Source organism: Sinohyriopsis cumingii, chromosome 7 (assembly GCF_028554795.1).
Source record: "Sinohyriopsis cumingii isolate HCF-2022 chromosome 7, ASM2855479v2, whole genome shotgun sequence".
In the NCBI taxonomy this organism is placed as follows: domain Eukaryota; kingdom Metazoa; phylum Mollusca; class Bivalvia; order Unionida; family Unionidae; genus Sinohyriopsis; species Sinohyriopsis cumingii.
In genome coordinates, this window is record NC_142967.1 from 62589820 (window position 1) to 62611149 (window position 21330).

The 21330-nt window shown below is 34.0% G+C and overlaps 1 protein-coding gene across 1 annotated transcript in view; it reads right to left on the bottom strand.

Moving 5' to 3' along the window:
• LOC149795382 (uncharacterized) overlaps positions 1–21330 on the bottom strand; it is a 60622-nt gene that overhangs the window by 33391 nt on the left and 5901 nt on the right. Inside the window, exons 3-6 of the mRNA XM_089963787.1 lie at positions 18339–18467; positions 17523–17636; positions 16391–16591; positions 12799–12835 (exon numbers count right to left, since the gene is read on the bottom strand). Coding sequence (XP_089819913.1) covers positions 12799–12835; positions 16391–16591; positions 17523–17636; positions 18339–18467 — 481 coding nt within the window. The remainder of the gene's footprint in view (positions 1–12798; positions 12836–16390; positions 16592–17522; positions 17637–18338; positions 18468–21330) is intronic.

Consider the following 21330-nt stretch of genomic DNA (forward strand, 5'->3'; position numbering starts at 1 on the left):
ACACCTACAATACCGCGACGGATTTTAACATTATTCTTTTTCATCAGTGAAGTAACCGCGCCAAGAAATTCTCGACCTGGATCAACCTGGAGAAGCTTCGGCCATGTTAATGGAGATCGTGAATAAATTTCGCTAAACGCCTTAGCGATCTCCGTTGCTGTTTTATTCGATAACGGTTCCGCTTCCTTGTATCTGCTAGCGATATCAACAACCGTCAAGACATATTTGTATGTGACTCCGTCAACGGTATCGTAAGGAAGAAACATAAGATCAGCCTGATGAACCTCATTAGGTACGCTGACGGAGAAACTTGCATACGGTATTTTTTTAGGCGGAGGAAGATAAATTTGCCAGACCGCCTGCTTCGATAGCCACGATTCAGCCGTGGATTGTTTTACTTTTGCTGCCTTGGCAAGTTTGGCAATTGCTGATTTTCCTCGCCAAAAACCTCGCGGAGAATAATATATTTGCTCCATTATTATTTACCAGCGCCGAGTACTAATTTACCTTTCATCGCGCCTTTTATCAGCCAAGTTGCCAATTTTTCTTTGAAACTTTTGTCAGGAATCGCGTCTATTGCATGAATTAGCCTAATATCAGCGAGATGCCTTTGTTGTAAATCCCCGCTACGATACGCAAGATCGTGATAGTAGCACGCGTTATCGATGGCGTTTACTGGATCTTCGCCGGGATTTGGTTGATTATTATCATTGAGTCTTATATCAAGCCTCGTGCCGGGTCCGCAGTAATTGTACCCTGGCAGATGCTTTTCTCCGGGATATTTCGCCCAGGGCAACCCAGGTAGATTTTTCATGGAGGCGGTAATGTCTCCTCCGGTTCTTCTATTTTTTTTTTTACAAATTTAAACTTGCGTGTCTTACAAACTTCGCATTCTCCTGCAATTGCGTTCCTGTTATTGCGTGTGACGATTTCGATTGGATTTATCGTAGCTGTGCGCGTGCGACACTTAACACAATATAGATCCATGTATTTTAGTAACATGAATGTAATTGATTTTTCGGCCACGAAGAAACGCGAGCAGATGAAACACAACGCGGTGTTACCAAATTCTATAAGAATGATAATTATTGCCCCGTCTGGTTCTGGAAAGACGCAGTTGTTGCTAAATTTGATAATGCGATGGCTAAAATGGGACAAGTTGTATTTGGTTGCACCGTCAGTTGATGATCAGCGTTGTTATCAGGTACTAAAGGAATTCAGCGACAATACCGACGAAGGCACGATAGAATTTATCACGGATATCAATGAAGCTCCATCCGTGGAAAATTTAGATGGTGATGTTAATAATCTTGTTGTTTTCGATGATGTTATGCTGGATAAGCAGACCAATCCGGCTAGGATATTCTCGCGTGGCAGACACAAGAACACCGATGTGATTTACGTGACGCAGCGATATACGCAAATTCCAAAGGTAATTAGGGACAATTGCAATATCTTATCGGTGTTCAATGGCGTCGATACTCACACGCTGAGAAATATTCATCAAACTTGGTGCAACGGTGACATGGACATAAATAAATTCAAACATTTCTTCAGCCGCGCTCAGGCAATACCGCACGGTTTTATTACGATTAATCTTCATGATCCGCGTAGTAGATATCGAATCGGTCTAGATCAAATTTATTCATGAGACTTGCAGCCACAATCTTCGCAAACTTCGCCGACCCCCCCCCCCCAAATCTTTGTCCAAAATCAATGAATTTGCACACAAAAAATTGCACTCTGGGTCAAATTTACGCAAATTATTTCTCGTAGGAAGGCTTATTTTTGCTTTCTGAGGCTTCTACGGAGAAAGTTCTCGTAGGAAGGTTTATTTTGGTCTGGCGGCCTGGTCTGTATAACTTCCCTGCTGCTATATATATATATACGCAAGTATTCCTACCCTTTTACACTGTATGACAGTTATAGTTATAAGTATATTTCTATGCATGTACAGTTTGTATATTTCTACACTTTTTCCTCTACTTGCACTTCACTAACGGATGATAGGGATTAAAAGGTGATAGTGGTGTTAGTTTCGAATATAAGGGGATGATAAGTTATAGGGGGATAAGGGGTTTTACTTTTATTTATAAGGGGTACAAGGTAAGTTGTGAGGGGTTGAAAGGTAAGTTATTTTTGTTCATAAGGGATTTATATCTTTTTTATACTCCTTTTACATCCTACCCTATGCGGTCAGTAGTTAAGATTGTGTAAGTCACTCCAAATGGCCTGTGGAATGGTAAATATGGAGCTCTGAATAGTAAATGTGGATTACTGGATAGAAAATAGATGGGTATTTGATAATAGCTACGTGTAACTGGGTATTGGGCACTCCAAATGACGTGTTGGATAGTAACTGTGGAATATTAGATAGTAGTTTACGAGGTACTGGATAGTAGATAAACAATATGTTGATAGTATAGTGTGGATGCTGAATAGTGCTTTAACGAGTGTTGGTCACGCCACAAAATGTGTTGGATAGTAAATATGTGGTGTTGGATCGTATATGTTATGTAATGAATAGCACATGATTTGATGACGATCACGCCAGATTGCATGTTGGTTACTATAATAGATAAATCGGTGTTGGTAAATCAAAGAGTCTGTTAAACCTGTTAGCATTACATGTCACGCCTTGTCCCCAGAGAGTTCCATAATGTTAAACCTATAGATGTTTTCAACATTACATTTTCCACTAAAGGTCATCTTGTATTGTTTCATTTCATACCCGTTTTTAGTCATTATTAGACATGGACCGAACGTGACAACTTAAATAAGACCAGCTTCTACTAGCGTAATGGAAGAAATAAGGGTACACTTATGCGTAGCAACTGTAAAAACACTACTTAAAGTAACTGGATTTTAACTCTCCTTGAGAATTTGTAGTGGAACGTTCTGCTGTGCTTCAACAAAAGAAAACATTAAATCAAATTCATTTAACGGGTTTCGAGAAGGGAGTTGAATGATGGTAGTTATAGACAGCTCAAATGGAGATTATCTTTTTCGTCCATGTATGGACCCTAGTGTCCCGTTCTTAATATAATTTGATTTTGAGCCCCATCTGGGTATTTGTATGTATATATCCATGTTGAATCCTAGAAGTGTTCTGGAAATTGTATGAGCCGAATCGGAGAAATATGAGGGTCTTTATGGGTTGGTTACGTTAGCCTGCATAGAGATTACCGGTGATATGACTATGGGATCCCTGCTCGGATTTTGATTTAAACCCCTTTTGGCTATATCATAGTCATGGATCTACTAAGACATTAGCAAGATTTACACTTAAGTCAACCAACGGGTTCCCTAAAAAAAATATGGATCAATTCAATAGGGCCTATGGGCAGCTACATGACCTTTTCACATATGAATGATGAAACCCGCTACTTGGATATTTTGACACAGACCCCCATCTTTGGCCTTTAGTTTGGGTTCTGCTTAGTTCCTATAGAGTCAACATAATACAGGACCAACACAAATACTATGGAAGTTGATCCATCTAGCCTGTATGGATAGAATGCAAACAATTAGGCTTATCAGGACCCTCAATGTGCCTATTTTTATTCGAACCATTTTACGGGTATTCGTAGCTAGTGTTCGACTCAGATTGTAGTTAGATACAACAACAAAAAACGGAATAAGAGATATGGGCGAATCCTTATGGCTACCAGTTACCGGCTGCATAAAGCGGGCACAAAGAAGACAGATTCGATCATATCTTGAACGACGAGAGCATTTGCTTTATATGTTTGTTTCTGACCTTCTCTTTGAAAGTTTCTTTCTAGGGATCTGCTCCAACGTGATATACCATGATGTCGCATAGAACTATTTTGACTACATGATCATTCTTGAAGTTTTTTTAGTAGGACTTGACTTGCATTATATCTATCGAGTTGTCTAGACTGTAATATAGATTTTGCCAATACATTTGTGCGATACTTATTTATTTGTAATAATACCAGTTCTGAAGAAGACAAAACGTCATGGCGCTGATACCTTCTATCAAAGAAGAAATCAAATATGATCAACATACCAATGTGTTTCAATTTTTCTATCTAAATTAGGCTAAAAGGTTTTATGTAAGATGATGGTGGATTGATTGTAAGTTCACTAGACCAAGCACAGTTAAATCTGACTGAATTAGACATTAATTATAACCAAGCAGCACTCAACTGGTATTTTTTACCCGATAAAAACAAAGAGTATCAGAAGAAAGGCTTTTAGCTATAACAAGTCACTAGAAGAAATAAAGAACATTTCGCGTGGTGTAAACTGGTCTTTGAAGTCGTTTGACTGTAAATGAAGATTTTCTTTTCTTCAAAACTTAAATTCGGTTATAACTGAATGTGTACCAAATTGAAACCTAAATGATAATTTCTTGTCTGGTATGATAATGACCTGATTATAGCAGTTAGATAAAGATATATTATTATGATTGTAGTGCGATCCCGATTGCTAAATCACGTGTTGTCAGCATCAGAATATCCGGATCATTACGAGACACGCAACGTTGAGTCATGATCCGGAATTTCTGATGGTGCCAACAAATCGCAAACTAGCAATCAGGATGGAATTATTATGACAATATTTTTTTAAATAAATATAACTATATACTTTCAGATAATTAAAAGTCCACATTCACTATATTTAACTGCAAAACAAAATAAATTGCTTAAGATTCCAACCTTTGTGATGTGAACTACATAAATCATGAACCGAATTACTTATTGATCAACCGATGTGCGCATGAATATCGCAGTTATGAATGAGGCGCGTGAAATAACACTTATTTTCACTACAATCACTGTTAGTAACACGAATCCTTAGACGCATAAGGGCAGCGGACTTTCTTTATTAGGTTCTTTTAAAAGAATGATCGTCAGGTAAAAAATTTCCTAATGATGTTCTCCCTTCTTCAAATTTAGTTTGACGTCATTAAAAACTTCGTGAAAGTCGAGATTGTTACTGCCATTGAAATATAATATTTAAGCCTCACTTAATTTAATCTTTAGTTTTTGTTTTTGTGATAATGGTGCAAAACTTTTGTTATTAATTACTTTGCAGTGTCACCTCAAATGATCTTGACCATGGGTCAAGCAGCGCTAAAATCAATGTTTATTTCTGCGTCTGCTGAAGACGACTAAAACGTAATTGCGGAAACTACTCCGTCTACAGGCGGAAGGACACGAGCACGCTGTACACTGTATCTGGTCACCTTAGTGTATCTGTTATGAGGGCACTGATACACACAAAATAAGGTAATTGACGTTTAGATCAATCATGCACTTCAAATTCAAATTATTATTGTTAAATGTACAATTTAATAACTGTAATGAATCCAGGTTTAACTGGTAACTCAGTCATAGTGTAAATACCCAAAAAAGAATACCGAGATGTTACCATACTAAATCATCACATTTTAATTCTAAAAATCAGTTTCAAGTATGTGTCTAACAAACTTACTAGGAACGCCAATGTTTAACATATTTGCGTGGTCTCTCACGACTTTCCAAAATCATACAAGGTTGTTGCAATAAATGACAGTATATTTGATTCCACTTTCCTTTAAATAATGAACTGATGAAATCTTCTATTTTACTAACTTTTTTAATAGATTTAAAATCACATAACTGCATCTTTTGTACTGGTATTACAGATAATAATTCTTTCCAGCTTGGAATGACCTTGTTCAAATTTGCCAAGTCTGGAGCAAATTAACAATCTACATTGATTTCGTCAGTTATTCACATATTTTTATGAACAATTATCAAATGTTAGTTTTTTTTATTACTTTTAATTTTTATTTATATTGTGTGTGTGTGTGTGTATGTGTGTACTTAGTAAGTACAGCAAAGCTTAATGTAGCAGATTCCTCGCTTTCTTGTTACATTAAATAATATCTTTTGAGATCCGTGACTGTGTATTGGTTCTCTCTGGACATGTTGAGTACCGGAGTACTAGTCCGATAAATCATCCCTCAAAATCTGTACTGATTTATGATGGACGATATGTGGGTATGATATCACCTGTTCATTAAAATACGCAATTTCGCTGGATGCAAATCATTCCGGAACAATCATGCATACACTTTAGACACACACTGGTAATTGGTAACAGCCATATCTAGCGCAAAATTTAAAATGGTCACAGGACAGATGGTTTTGCTATTCCACATGGATTTACAAGTCACCAAACAAAGAATTTACTCCGAAAATATAGTGTACATGTCACCAAAAGAACCCTTCAGCCGACAGTAGCTCCACAGCCACGAGAAATACCGGTAAGTGTATAAAATGTACACCGATGTGTGCAGACAAAAGTGGCTGCGAATAATTGCAGCTTTCAGTGAATAGGTGATATCAATCCCTAACCCGAAAGTCAACATCATCACGGGTGAGGGGCTGATTTATCGGTCTACCGGAGTACCGGAGTTCGTCCTTGCAGCTCCCAGAGTGATTCATATAATTGTATTTACTAAACATTTATTATACTATCATTATCAACTATCACTTTTAGAACTTTAAAACATATGCTAAAAATATTTACATAGTTTAATGGTTCCGTCATTCCATTCAACTGTCGGAGACACAATTAATAAGAATGATCTGGATGATTATTTTTTTAAAAATCAGATATTTATTGTTTCGGCTGTTTTTTTTATGTTTCTTTACCACTTTTAAAGGCTACTGTTACTTACATAATCACAATCAACTATTATTTGTTCAGAGGGAAAGTGATACGAATTGTCTTCAATACCTTTTAGAGAATTGTCGTATTTTAAAACAAATTATGCCAAGGTATGTAATTCTACATTTATTAGATTTTCCAGCACATGCTGCTATTTTGTTTGGAACCCTGTCGGGTCGGATTTTACTTGGTCGGGTTTCTCCACTCCCATTTTGTCCGGTTGCATTACAATCGATTACTATGGTCTCTTGTCTTAAGCTTTGCTTATGAATAAGTAATCAAGTGATAACTGCAATAATCTCGTGACTTTGGCTTTGCTTATGTATAAGTAATACATTAAGTGATAACTACAACAACCTGATGACTGGTTTGCTTATGTATTAGCAATGTAGTACAATCAATTGATTACTATCAATGCTTATGTATTAGCAATGTAGTACAATTAATTGATTACTATAATTACTTATGTATTAGTAATGCAATACAATCAATTGATTACTATAATTGCTTATGTATTAGTAATGTAGTACAATCAATTGATTACTATAATTGCTTATGTATTAGTAACGCAGTACAATCAATTGATAACTATAATTGCTTATGTATTAGTAATGTAGTACCATCAATTGATTACTATAATTGCTTATGTATTAGTAATGTAGTACAATCAATTGATTACTATAATTGCTTATGTATTAGTAACGCAGTACAATCAATTGATAACTATAATTGCTTATGTATTAGTAATGTAGTACCATCAATTGATTACTATAATTGCTTATGTATTAGTAATGTAGTACAATCAATTGATTACTATAATTGCTTATGTATTAGTAATGTAGTACAATCAATTGATAACTATAATTGCTTATGTATTAGTAATGTAGTACCATCAATTGATTACTATAATTGCTTATGTATTAGTAATGTAGTACAATCAATTGATTACTATAATTGCTTATGTATTAGTAATGTAGTACAATCAATTGATTACTATAATTGCTTATGTATTAGTAATGTAGTACCATCAATTGATTACTATAATTGCTTATGTATTAGTAATGTAGTACAATCAATTGATTACTATAATTGCTTATGTATTAGTAATGTAGTACCATCAATTGATTACTATAATTGCTTATGTATTAGTAATGTAGTACAATCAATTGATTACTATAATTGCTTATGTATTAGTAATGTAGTACCATCAATTGATTACTATAATTGCTTATGTATTAGTAATGTAGTACAATCAGTTGACTACTATAATTGCTTATGTATTAGTAATGCAATACAATAAATTGATTACTATGATTGCTTATGTATTAGTAATGTAGTACCATCAATTGATTACTATAATTGCTTATGTATTAGTAATGTAGTACAATTTATTGATTACTATAATTGCTTATGTATTAGTAATGTAGTAAAATTAATTAATTACTATAACTACCTATGTATTAGTAATGCAATATAATCAATTGATAACTATAACTGCTTATGTATTATTAATGTAGTACAATTTATTGATTACTATAATTGCTTATGTATTAGTAATGTAGTAAAATTAATTAATTACTATAATTGCTTATGTATTAGTAATGCAGTAAAATCCATTGATTACTATAATTGCTTATGTATTAGTAATGTAGTGCCATAAATTGATTACTATAATTGCTTATGTATTAGTAATGTAGTACAATCAATTGATTACTATAATTGCTTATGTATTAGTAATGTAGTAAAATTAATTAATTACTATAACTACCTATGTATTAGTAATGCAATATAATCAATTGATAACTATAACTGCTTATGTATTATTAATGTAGTACAATTTATTGATTACTATAATTGCTTATGTATTAGTAATGTAGTAAAATTAATTAATTACTATAACTACCTATGTATTAGTAATGCAATATAATCAATTGATAACTATAACTGCTTATGTATTATTAATGTAGTACAATTTATTGATTACTATAATTGCTTATGTATTAGTAATGTAGTAAAATTAATTAATTACTATAACTACCTATGTATTAGTAATGCAATATAATCAATTGATAACTATAACTGCTTATGTATTATTAATGTAGTACAATTTATTGATTACTATAATTGCTTATGTATTAGTAATGTAGTGCCATAAATTGATTACTATAATTGCTTATGTATTAGTAATGTAGTACAATCAATTGATAACTATAATTGCTTATGTATTAGTAATGTAGTACAATTTATTGATTACTATAATTACTTATATATTAGTAATGCAATAGAATCAATTGATAACTATAATTGCTTATGTATTAGTAATGTAGTGCCATAAATTGATTACTATAATTGCTTATGTATTAGTAATGTAGTACAATCAATTGATAACTATAATTGCTTATGTATTAGTAATGTAGTACAATTTATTGATTACTATAATTACTTATATATTAGTAATGCAATAGAATCAATTGATAACTATAATTGCTTATGTATTAGTAATGTAGTACCATCAATTGATTACTATAATTGCTTATGTATTAGTAATGTAGTACAATCAATTGATTACTATAATTGCTTATGTATTAGTAATGTAGTACAATCAATTGATTACTATAATTGCTTATGTATTAGTAATGTAGTACCATCAATTGATTACTATAATTGCTTATGTATTAGTAATGTAGTACAATCAATTGATTACTATAATTGCTTATGTATTAGTAATGTAGTACCATCAATTGATTACTATAATTGCTTATGTATTAGTAATGTAGTACAATCAATTGATAACTATAATTGCTTATGTATTAGTAATGTAGTACAATTTATTGATTACTATAATTACTTATATATTAGTAATGCAATAGAATCAATTGATAACTATAATTGCTTATGTATTAGTAATGTAGTACCATCAATTGATTACTATAATTGCTTATGTATTAGTAATGTAGTACAATCAATTGATTACTATAATTGCTTATGTATTAGTAATGTAGTACAATCAATTGATTACTATAATTGCTTATGTATTAGTAATGTAGTACCATCAATTGATTACTATAATTGCTTATGTATTAGTAATGTAGTACAATCAATTGATTACTATAATTGCTTATGTATTAGTAATGTAGTACAATCAATTGATACTATAATTGCTTATGTATTAGTAATGTAGTACAATCAATTGATAACTATAATTGCTTATGTATTAGTAATGTAGTACAATTTATTGATTACTATAATTACTTATATATTAGTAATGCAATAGAATCAATTGATAACTATAATTGCTTATATATTAGTAATGTAGTACCATCAATTGATTACTATAATTGCTTATGTATTAGTAATGTAGTACAATCAATTGATAACTATAACTGCTTATGTATTAGTAATGTAGTACAATTTATTGATTACTATAATTACTTATATATTAGTAATGCAATAGAATCAATTGATAACTATAATTGCTTATGTATTAGTAATGCAATAGAATCAATTGATAACTATAATTGCTTATATATTAGTAATGTAGTACAATTAAACGGTTACTATAATTGTGTGTTAGTAATGCAATACAATCAATTGATAACTGTTATAATCTGATGATTAAGACTTTGCTTATGTATCAGTAATCAGTTCTAAAAAAGCAAACATCCATTGTGTAAGCAACGAGTTATAAAACAGCATGCCTCCTTTGTGTAACTAATGAGTTATGACACATCGAGCCTCCTTTGTGTAAGTGATGAGTTAGAACAAAGCAAGTCTCCTTTGTGTAAGATTTTTTTAAAAACCTATATAATAAATAGATCTGAAGACACTTCAGGAATCTTAAACATAGACTAAACCTTCTCTTAAGGCGAAAAATTCTTAACTTGTTTCAACTTATAACCTGCTACATGTAATATAAATATTTCATTTTGATGACGAGAATGCACGTTTCCAAAAGCACAAATGTATACTTATAAATAAAACAAACGCTAAACGCACAGATGAATGCTTTTATAAAAAAAAAAACATGCTTTGAACTAAATAAAGTGGCTGCTAAATGATGTAAATACCTTATAATTTTCAAGTTATTATTCAAATGTAGAATAACCAATGAAATTTTAATGTATTAATCGACAATAAAGTATGTAAAATCGTCGACTCTTTCTTCTGTAAACATTTTTAATTATTAACTTTAACGCCTTCAATATTTTATATCTCTTTCTTTTTTTAGCACATTGACATATACCAACTTATTAAATTTTCATCGAAATGATGCTTTGAGAATTTTTGTAAGTAATACTACAAAGTATCTACTTTCTTCTGGTTCAAATAAATTCCTAGATATCAATTCAGAACAGAGGTCCACATAAAATTAAATTTTAAAGAAGACTTTACAGTCCGTATGCGGACTTCATAGGTAATATCTCTGTACCGGCTTTAAATACCAGTGCCCATAAGGGAACCCCTGTTTCTCCAAATCAGCTCAAAGAATTTCTACCAGCTTATTTTTAAGATCTCTGTCGACCCTAAACAACGGATGCCCAGAAAATGGTTCACACATAAATAGGTACAGCATGGGCTTTAATAAGCCTGAATGTTTATATAATAGACTGTCCCCACAGTTATAAAAGATCGTCCCTATCGTTATGTGGATCGACGCCACATTTCTGTCCTTTTATTATACTGATAACGAATTCAGTATTCAGCTCTACGAAAGCCGGTATTCTCTGGTTCAAAGCAGATACTAAACTACCAAAATCCCAAACAAAGGGTCAAAATAAACAATATTTAAGGGATCGGATAGTTCATATGTGGAAATACTATGTGTTTGTCCATAAGATTTATATAATTATTCTCCGATTAGCTTATATATTTCTTGGAACCCACTAGACCAACCTTTCTTTTTAATATTGCGAAAGTCACTGGCTATATGATATTCAGAAGGGAATCTCATAGTCCAATTTGTTCATGTCATTGGAGACCTCTCTGCATGCTATAGGTAACCAACTCATAATGTCCCTCCTTTTTTTGCTGATTCCATTCGACGAATTTCGCCCATACTTCTTATAGGGAACCCAAAATATACCAGTCTTAAACAGGATCAAAATCCCAATACTTTAATAGTGTGATTGTCAAGACCACATGTGGGCGAATAATCTCCCTATTGGCTTGCAATAGCTACCCTCTGTTCAAACACCGATTTCACTCTGCGCCATAGTCGCTAAATAAGCGACTCTTCTACCTGGCGATTTACCATCCGATTTTGGATAATATCCCTACGCCGATCAACTCTGAGGTCATGCATGTCTGTATGTTAAAAGCAACAAATTAGTTCCAAACACGTAGTACCATTACTTTTTTATTTTTACTGAAGTTAGTCTAATACTAATCTTGGAGGTAAGTTTAAACTAAGCACAATTCTTTAAAAAAAAGTTAATATGTGTTTTGCAAAGCGTAAAATTGCCGATGTTTATTGGAGCACCTCATGTCAAATCTTCATTTTCGGAGAAGCGTAATTCTTTTTTTTATTTTTTATTTTTTTAATTTTTTAATTTTTTATTTTTTTATTTTATTTTGCACGTTGCAAAGCTCCTCATTTTGGAGGGAATTTAAATCTTGCTTGTAGTTTGCAAACCGATAATACCTAAATAGAAGTGATCGGTTTTCAACAAAAAAAAAAGAAGAAAAAGAAAAATAAAAAAAAGGAACAAGCGAAGTTTTACTACGATTTCAAGAACGAATTTGTGTTGCTGGAGCATATCCGAAGCTGCAAGATTTCAACGAGCACGGGCTCTCACAGTCCAAAGTGTTGATAGAACTGATCCTATATTTACTGGCTTTAAGTTTCTCCAAATTCGGATGAGTGAATCTCGTTTCAACTTATTCTTGGGTTCCATGTTGAACCCTAGCTATGAATGCATGAAAAGTGGCAAAGTTTCATTTATATGTTGTTTTGTTTTGTTTTTAAATCGAGATTAAGTCACTGGTTATTTAATCGGGACTAAGGAATACGTAATTAACTTGATGCCACCGACAAGTCAATTATAACCATAGAAAAGCGTTTCATTACAAATCGGAGAGTAATTATTCAAAAGTAAAATGTTCATCATTTACCTTTTTGTGACTCTGGTGGTTCTGGCTTTGTTTCCACCTGACATAAGTAGAAATAAGACTGTTTATGCGACTTCTTCAAAGATCACTTTAGGTTACTCATCAGCCTAAACACTCTGGAAACTATATTCTCATATATATATATATATATATATATATATATATATATATATATATATATATATATATATATATATATATAATTAAAAGATAATAAAACCAAAGAAAGATTGAAATGAGCCTACCTAAAAAAATAACGTCATCATTAGATACGAGAAAGAAACAGAAAGAAGAGGCAATGGTTAAAAATAACTAAATATTCTTAACAGTAACATTTTTATTAAATAAGTTGGAAAAATACGTTTTTTTGCCAATTCTAAAAATTGTTTTCTAGACATATCAATAGTGTTGTATAAGCTACATGATGTCGGGATACCTACTAATTTTATTTCTCTTCCATAACATTGATGAAGCCTGGTAGGTTTTTAATGATATTGTAAACTCGCAATATAATTATCGTCTTTATCCTTGAATAAGTGATGACAAACCTTACAAGTGAATACAAATTACGTTATTGTATCTCTAAAATAATGTGTGGGAATATGACGTTTCACTTAACCAGAGATGAACGAACTTTTCTGGTTATTTTTTTTTTTTTTTTTTTTTGTATGCACATGTTTTAGACAACGGACATCAAATAACAAAAAGGAGGTTACAACATTTACTTTTGGGGGGTGTGGTGCCAAACATGTACTGGTCAGCTATTAAGTTTTACGGATGTAGGCCAAGCCATCTTTAGATGTGAGATGGGGGTGGAGGGGACAGGTGTCCCATCCCTTTCCCCTATGTGCGGACGCCCATGGGAGATTAAGTTGCTTAAGAATCAAATATACAAGCCAGATTATAGAGCTAACATTTAATACATGGACGCTGATACATTTTAAACTTCACTCCAAACTTTGATGTTGCTAGAAAATGGCTTGTCAGTGCAGTAATAATCTTGTCATGTTCATATATTCCATTAACGTTTTTAACCTGAAACAGTCAGTTAACCAACCCATCCATAAACATGGTCACATTTTAGACTGGATTCTTCATAGACCTGATGATAACATTCTACGGTCCTCCCTGGTATCCCATGACCTTGCATCAGATCACCTCTGCATTATATGCCATCTTGACGTATCAGTCCCTAACCCTCCACCTTTATCTGCCACTAAGAGAAACCTCCGTATGATAAACAGAACCAAACTAATGCAGGACATCCAAGCTATCTTAACAACTTGCTTACCTCCTACCGCAGAACAACTCGATAATTGCCTGCGTTCATTGCTTGACAAACATGCCCCAGCTACCAAGTGCAGAGTATCAATTTAAAAATGTTCTCCATGGTATAGCAGTGTTAGGGACCAGCTTCGAACTGCTAAATGAGACCGCCGTAAAGCTGAGAGGCTTTGGCTTTCTATCAGACTCATTATTCATAAGAAAATTTATGAAGCCGCTAAGAAAAATGTCACAAATATAGTCCATTCAGCGAAATCAGCCCACTACACCACTAAGATCATGGAAAGTTCCAGCTGCAAAGAGCTCTTTGAGATTACTAACAAGCTAATGTCAAGGAACAAATCTACACCACTTCCAACTACCTTCTCTCCAGTCGACCTTCCGGACATGTTTGCTGATTTCTTCGGTGACAAAGTACAAACCATTAGAGATAAGCTTGACACCACAATTTCAATTGGCTCGTCACCATACAGTTGGGATACAGAATTTGAGCGGCAACCATTAGCAGCATTTGAACCTGTCTCTATGGATTTCGTACGTACAATCCTGATGAAGAGTGCACCAAAGTCATGAGAACTTGATCCAATTCCAACATCACTGCTGCTTGAGTGCTTAGATCCAGTATTGCCTTCACTAACTGATGTTATTAATACCTCTCTCTCATCAGGGGAATTCCCATCATTTTTCAAAACTGCCCTTGTAAAGCCTCTGCTGAAGAAACCAACACTAGACCATAATGATTTAAAGAACTACCGGCCAGTTTCTAATCTCCCGTTCATATAAAAAATCTTAGAAAAGGTTGTTCTATCCAGTTTGTATCTCATCTAAATTCAAACAGTCTTTTTAGCAATGTACAATCTGCATATCGCCCTTGCCACAGTACTGAAACTACTATTCTAAAAGTAGTTAATGACGTTCTATCTGCGTTGGATAGCGGAAAGATTACAGTCCTCACCCTCCTTGACTTGTCTGCAGCATTTGACACAATAGACCATGATATATTACTTCATCGTCTCCAGCATGTATTTGGCATTCATGATACAGCCTTACTGTGGTTCAAGTCCTACTTGGTCAACAGGACACAAATTGTATCTGCAAATGGAATACACTCCAGCCCAGTTGATCTATGTTGTGGTGTTCCACAGGAGTCTCTTCTTGGACCTGTTCTCTTTATTCTGTACACTCAGCCACTCTCAAATGTCATAGATCATCATCCAGTGTCGCACCAATTGTACGCTGATGACACCCAAATATATAAATCTAGCCACCCAACTGAAGTTGATACTAGCATCCAAGGTGTACAGAGGTGCATTTCTGATGTGAAATCATGGATGACATGTAACAAGTTGCAAATGAATGATGATAAAACTGAGGCCATTCTGATCACAACACAAAGACTTTCTCATTCACATCCTTTACCTCAAACAATAAATATAAGCAACGCCAACATTAAATTCACACAATCATTACGAAACCGAGGTGTTACTCTGGACGGTACTCTCACATTGCACCAACATGTCATGAACATATGCAAGGCTGCATATCTTGAGCTGAGACGCATCAGCTCAGTTCGCAAATATCTTTCAGTGGATGCCATTAAAACACTTGTGTGTTCATTAGTACATTCAAGACTGGACTATTGTAACTCAATTCTGTCTGGTTCATCTCAATATCTGCTCCAGAAACTTCAAAAAGTTCAAAACACAGCTGCTCGGATCATACTTAGATTTGTTCTCTGTGCTACGTGTCACTGTCGGACTCTAGTCCAACATACCTATCCGACCTCACCCATGTGTACACACCAGCAAGATACTTAGGCTCCTCTTCTGACAATCGTATACTCATTATTCCCACTATGAAAACAAAGTCATATGGACAGCGTTCTTTTGCATACCAGGGCCCAGCAACGTCGAATGAATTGCCCACTGAACTTAGACATAAAGACAAAGTGATCACATTCAAGAGGGCTCTCAAAACTCACTTATTTCGACTGCAAGAACAAACTTAAAGACCTAATAATGTTTCCTACCTTAAATATTCTCAGCATGTTTTTTAATGTTTTCTAATTTCATGGTGTTTGTTTTTGTAATCATATCATTATATGTTTTTTTCTCTTATAGGTGTTGTCTAATGTTGTAAAGCGCTTAGAGCTTCTAAAGTTTAGGCGCTATACAAAGTCCTCATTATTATTATTATTATTATTATTATTAAAGAGAAAATTGCCAGGATTCGAGTAGATTTATTGTACCCTTATGAACCTATCTACGTGTGTGTATATATACATACTGACCAGGAAAAACCAAAAACCAACCTCTTCCTGTTTTTTCTTTATCTCAACTTTATCTTCTTTCTTTTCTTTTTCCTTATCTTTGTCAGACTCTTCCACCGTTTGAAGCTTGTCACGCTGCTTGTAGACGGTCTGGTAAGAACTCAAAGGACGGCTCTGGTCTGGCCCGGATGTTATGTTGTTGATACGACTCGGGCAGGGTGTGTAGGGCCTACTTCTTGCACACTTCTCAGACAACAAAAAAAAGCAAACAAATATAGACGTACGAGTTTTAAAGGTAATGGCATGTTTAGAAACAATAGACTTTTTGTCTTATTCCTCCGACTTCTATCTCAGGCACAAAGTCAAAGACAAACTTACAGGACACAGTGTCACAATTTGAATTTTATTACGAGAGTCTTGTAGGAGACCAAGATAGGGGATATTAAGCCACAGTTTGAATTTGTAATGTTACAGGTCTCTATATGCAGCAACTTAAATAAAATAAAGTTCTTCGTTGAGATATTAACATAACAAAGAAAATATCAGTCTCATGATAGTTTGGGAAAATACTTTCACGATATTAATCTCAATGTTATATGTTTGTTTGACAATTTTCCAGCCAAACTGAAACCTTAAATAAACATTACTGATTTCAATGCTAGATGTTTGTTTTACAGTTTACCCATAGACTTAAGATATTAAACAAAAATTTACCTTTTCATGTAAACCAGTACATTTAATTGTAATCATTAATAGTAATAATTACAGAATGTGACTTTGTTACCTGTGATGTTTTGTCGCACATGTCCACCCTTGAGAAACAAATTAGAAGTGGGTCTTTTTGTCCTGTGACACTCTGTTTATTTACCTCGCAGACGAAACTATTTACCTCGCGGACGACCCATACCCTCAAAGCCTAACTTGTTGATCAAGATCAGTAATAAGATCGCGTCGTATACCACGTTCCCAACACCATCAGCCAAGCCTTTTATATGTAGCCAAATCAAAGAATTAAAAAGAATGGTGAAAGTTGAAAGGTTAAATATTATAAAGCAAACATTCCGGTATATACCTTCACAGCTGACATATTAATTTTTGGGAACAGTTAATTTAAACAAATTTTATGCTTTTAATATCTTATCGCAATCTCATTACCGCTTGTGTATTAACGTACCTTAGGGTAATATTCCAAGTTGTAGGTGCTATTACAATCCGACCCCACTTCAGTTTGGGTTTGTTTATCTTCCAGCTCGTGGCTTTTCCCGTGTTTCTTGTGCTTCTTCTGAAGCTGAAATAAATGGATATTATTCGAGTGATATTTGCATTCTCTACCATCCACAACACGCACACACATGGGGGCCAAAACCAACAAAACGTTTGTCCAATGACTTTTCAAGATAATATACATAAAAGAATTGTTCTTTGATCCTACCGCTAAATTCCCAGTCAGAGTGTATTCTCGTGCGTCTAAAATAGAAGCACTATATAATCTAAGTATAGTATACAAGCTAGGGGATAAATTTTTTTACTTATGTTGTAAATGTGGACAAAACCATAAAACTTTAAAACTACAAATAGTCGATTTCAGTCAGTTCCAAAACATGTGGTCTCTTTTGAATCCTTTCAAATCAACATTTGTATAAAATTCACGTAAGTCGTTGTTATATGTATATAATGAAATATGTCTTAAAACAGTGCTTAGACTTTTCCATTTCATTAAACATGTGTTCCTATTCAAAAGTCACACATTCTGCATTACTAGTCATTTATATACAATACCATCTGTCAAAACGGAGACTTGGATTAGACGGACAACAGTTCATAGCAGATATATTTTCATATTAATGTTCTGATAATTAATATTAGTCTCAAATTACCAAACACCTGTTTGTAATGAACAGAATGGCCCAGTCCCTTGGTTATCGAATAAATAGGTTTTATTGCACGTGCATTTATATATGCACATGTTGGTCTGTATACGTGATGATACCTTAAGTCCTAAGAAATCATCGCGATATGTGGTCACATTGCTGAATTTGGTCTTCGTATCATCCTGAAGTCTGGAAGCATATGGTGCTAAACTCTCTCTAGGAGGCTGCCACGGCCACTTCTTGAACACCTGTAACAGGAATGATACATTAAAGCCTTTCGGAATACGTTTTTGCACGTTCAGCTGCGAAAATGTCAGAATGTTCCAATTGTCGACGGGTTAGCTACGTTCAATGTAGGTTATTTTTAGCGATGTTCATTTGTAAAAGTCGGCGGGTAATTGTTCTAGAAAATGTCGTCACTGGCACTTTTCTTTCAGATTATACAAATTAAAAAGTTATCGTCCAAAGTGTGTAAAAATGTATTTGGACACAAATTGTGTGTGTGTGTGTGTGTGTGTGTGTGTGTGTGTGTCTAACGTAGCTTTAACACTTTTATTCATAACGTTACGATGTCTGCAATGTGTCAATTTATAGTGATGTCTAGATCTGGAGCATTATGCCGCAGACACTTAGCATCATGTCTCACCCAATTACATTATCCTGACACTAGACCGACCAATTATAACACTAACCTCTCAATGCCGAAGGCCAAGCGAGGCAGCTGCTAGTATCATTTGATAAGTCTTTGGTACGACTCGGCCGGAGTTCGAACCCGCGACTTCCCACATCCGAGGAGGACGCTCTAACCACTTAGGACACTGGAGTGGTCCACAAGTTGAGAAATTGACGCATAGCGGATATTTTGCCTGATTCATGCAGCCGAACTGTTAGTCAAAATGGGCTAATAGAAAAATTGTATTTGTGGTCAAGACTATGTTTTTCTTTGTGCGGGGTGCGTGGGATGTGCTTGTGGGCGGGTGTGTAGGATTGAGGGTGAAGAATTATATTTTAGAACAAACCACAAATAAAAATTCTGCAGAATGTCACATTTCGCAGGCTCAGACTTGGCATATTCACTAGAGCTTGAGATGTTGATCACTTTAGCCGTAACAATGTGTTTAATATTCCTAGTACAAATCAATCCATCAAATGTCCTGATTGTACAAAGTGTGCAAGGACTTGAACTAAATGCAAAAGCTGTTCTCTATATTAACCTACTTTTGCCCACGGTAAGTACTACCAACCAAGAGGAAAACACCTATCAGATTTCACGATGTCAGAGAAGCTGATATAAATGCACAAAAAACCGTCACGTAATCGCTATGGCGTGAAATGAATTTGCGTAAAACGGAGTCAGACAGAAAAAGAATTGTACTCAGCGCAAAATCTTATTGTAATCGCTGGAGCATGAAAAGAACGTAAATGTGACCTATCTTTGCCCATACGAGTTATCCCATCGAAGATCAGTAATTTCATGATTGTGGATACCCGGATGTCAGAGAAACCGATCTAAATGCAATATCTAATGTAAACGTCTTCTGCAGCAACAATAACAACGACGCCTGAAAAGTGATCAGCTTTTTTTTCGCAAATGCTTCCCAAGCGGGATTTTAAAAAAAGTCGATATTTGCCTGCCATGGTCATTAAACTTTCATTTCTTGAAATATTGTTAATTATAAGGATGTAGTATATCTAAATAATTGGCGAATTCTTTAAATAGTTAAATTAAAATCTGTTGATGTCTATAAAATTCGTACGCAAAAATTTTATTGCATATTTGTGGTCTTTAAATCCGATGGTATTTAACATATATAAATATATATGAGTTACAAGTTGAAATATTGTACTAACTTATAAACAAATTTAATTTGATTTTGTTACGCTAATTTTTGTGTGTGGGGGGGTCACTGTTATGTTTGTTTCGTGGGCAAGTTAATGGTATTTGATGTACAACCTACGCTTTTTTGGCTTTCGTATTGTTTTTGTTCTCAATATATTTATAAAAGGAAAACTATATTTGTATGTAAATAAAAGCATAATAAGTAAATGGAAAGAAATTGTATGGGTACAGATGGCAAATCTAACTTTTGAACTTGGTCTGTATTTAAAATATATATTTCAATGAAGGAGGCCAAGAAAATCTACATGCAGAAAGTACATTTTTCAAGATATGCCTTTAAAAGAACGTGAAAATAATGGATTCAACTATTTCAAAAGTCACGGAGTAATTATTGTCTTCTCTACCCAGTCTTCCTTTGATTCCAGTACAAAAGAAATCCCATGACGTCCTGAAAATAAGGACTGAAATGTTATACATTCTCTCCATGTAAAAGTCGTGTTTATATATTTTTTTAATTATTTTCAGCTGGAATGTTTAGCAGTTGAATGTAGAGTGCATTTCATCGATCGACGTAGATAAAATGTTGCGTATTACATATTGTTGAATTGTGATATTACATAGTCTTTATATGTTCGAAATAACTATTCAATCTGTTGGTATCAATTTATTTGTTATATCCCTTCATGAATCGCTCGGGTGATGACCGAGTATAAGGCTTTGGGAAATAGTTGTAAATTACAAATAGGTCTTTGATAATGGGGACGGACGATTCGCTGATTGTGCTTCCTGATGGTTTTCTTTGAGTTTTAAGGTATGTGTAAAAATTTTCAAAGGTCACGATCTATTTTATATTTTTATCGTAAACAAGTTAAGTAGTAAGGAGCACACACCGTTAAATCTCGATGGCTGCTGTAAATATGCTGAAGCATCAGCAATTAAATTACACAATAAACTGTATTGAAAGTTTTTATGTTGTAAAGAAGTTGTGATGCATTCAAGGGTGGTGGGGGGGGGTATCTGTCTTTTATCTTAAAGCAACTACTTTTTCACTAATAGATGCGACCAACAATGAAGCAGACTACACAGAATGCATCATCTTGATTGCATCAATATGAGTTACACATTTTCGCGGCTAAAAAACAATCACATTTACCAGTTAAAAACATTTATGAAGCGTTTAGCTAATTCTCTCGACAGTTTTGTATGACCTTTGACAATTTGTGTTACTTTTTTTTCAGACATAAACTGTCGCTATGTTTACCCTCTCTCTC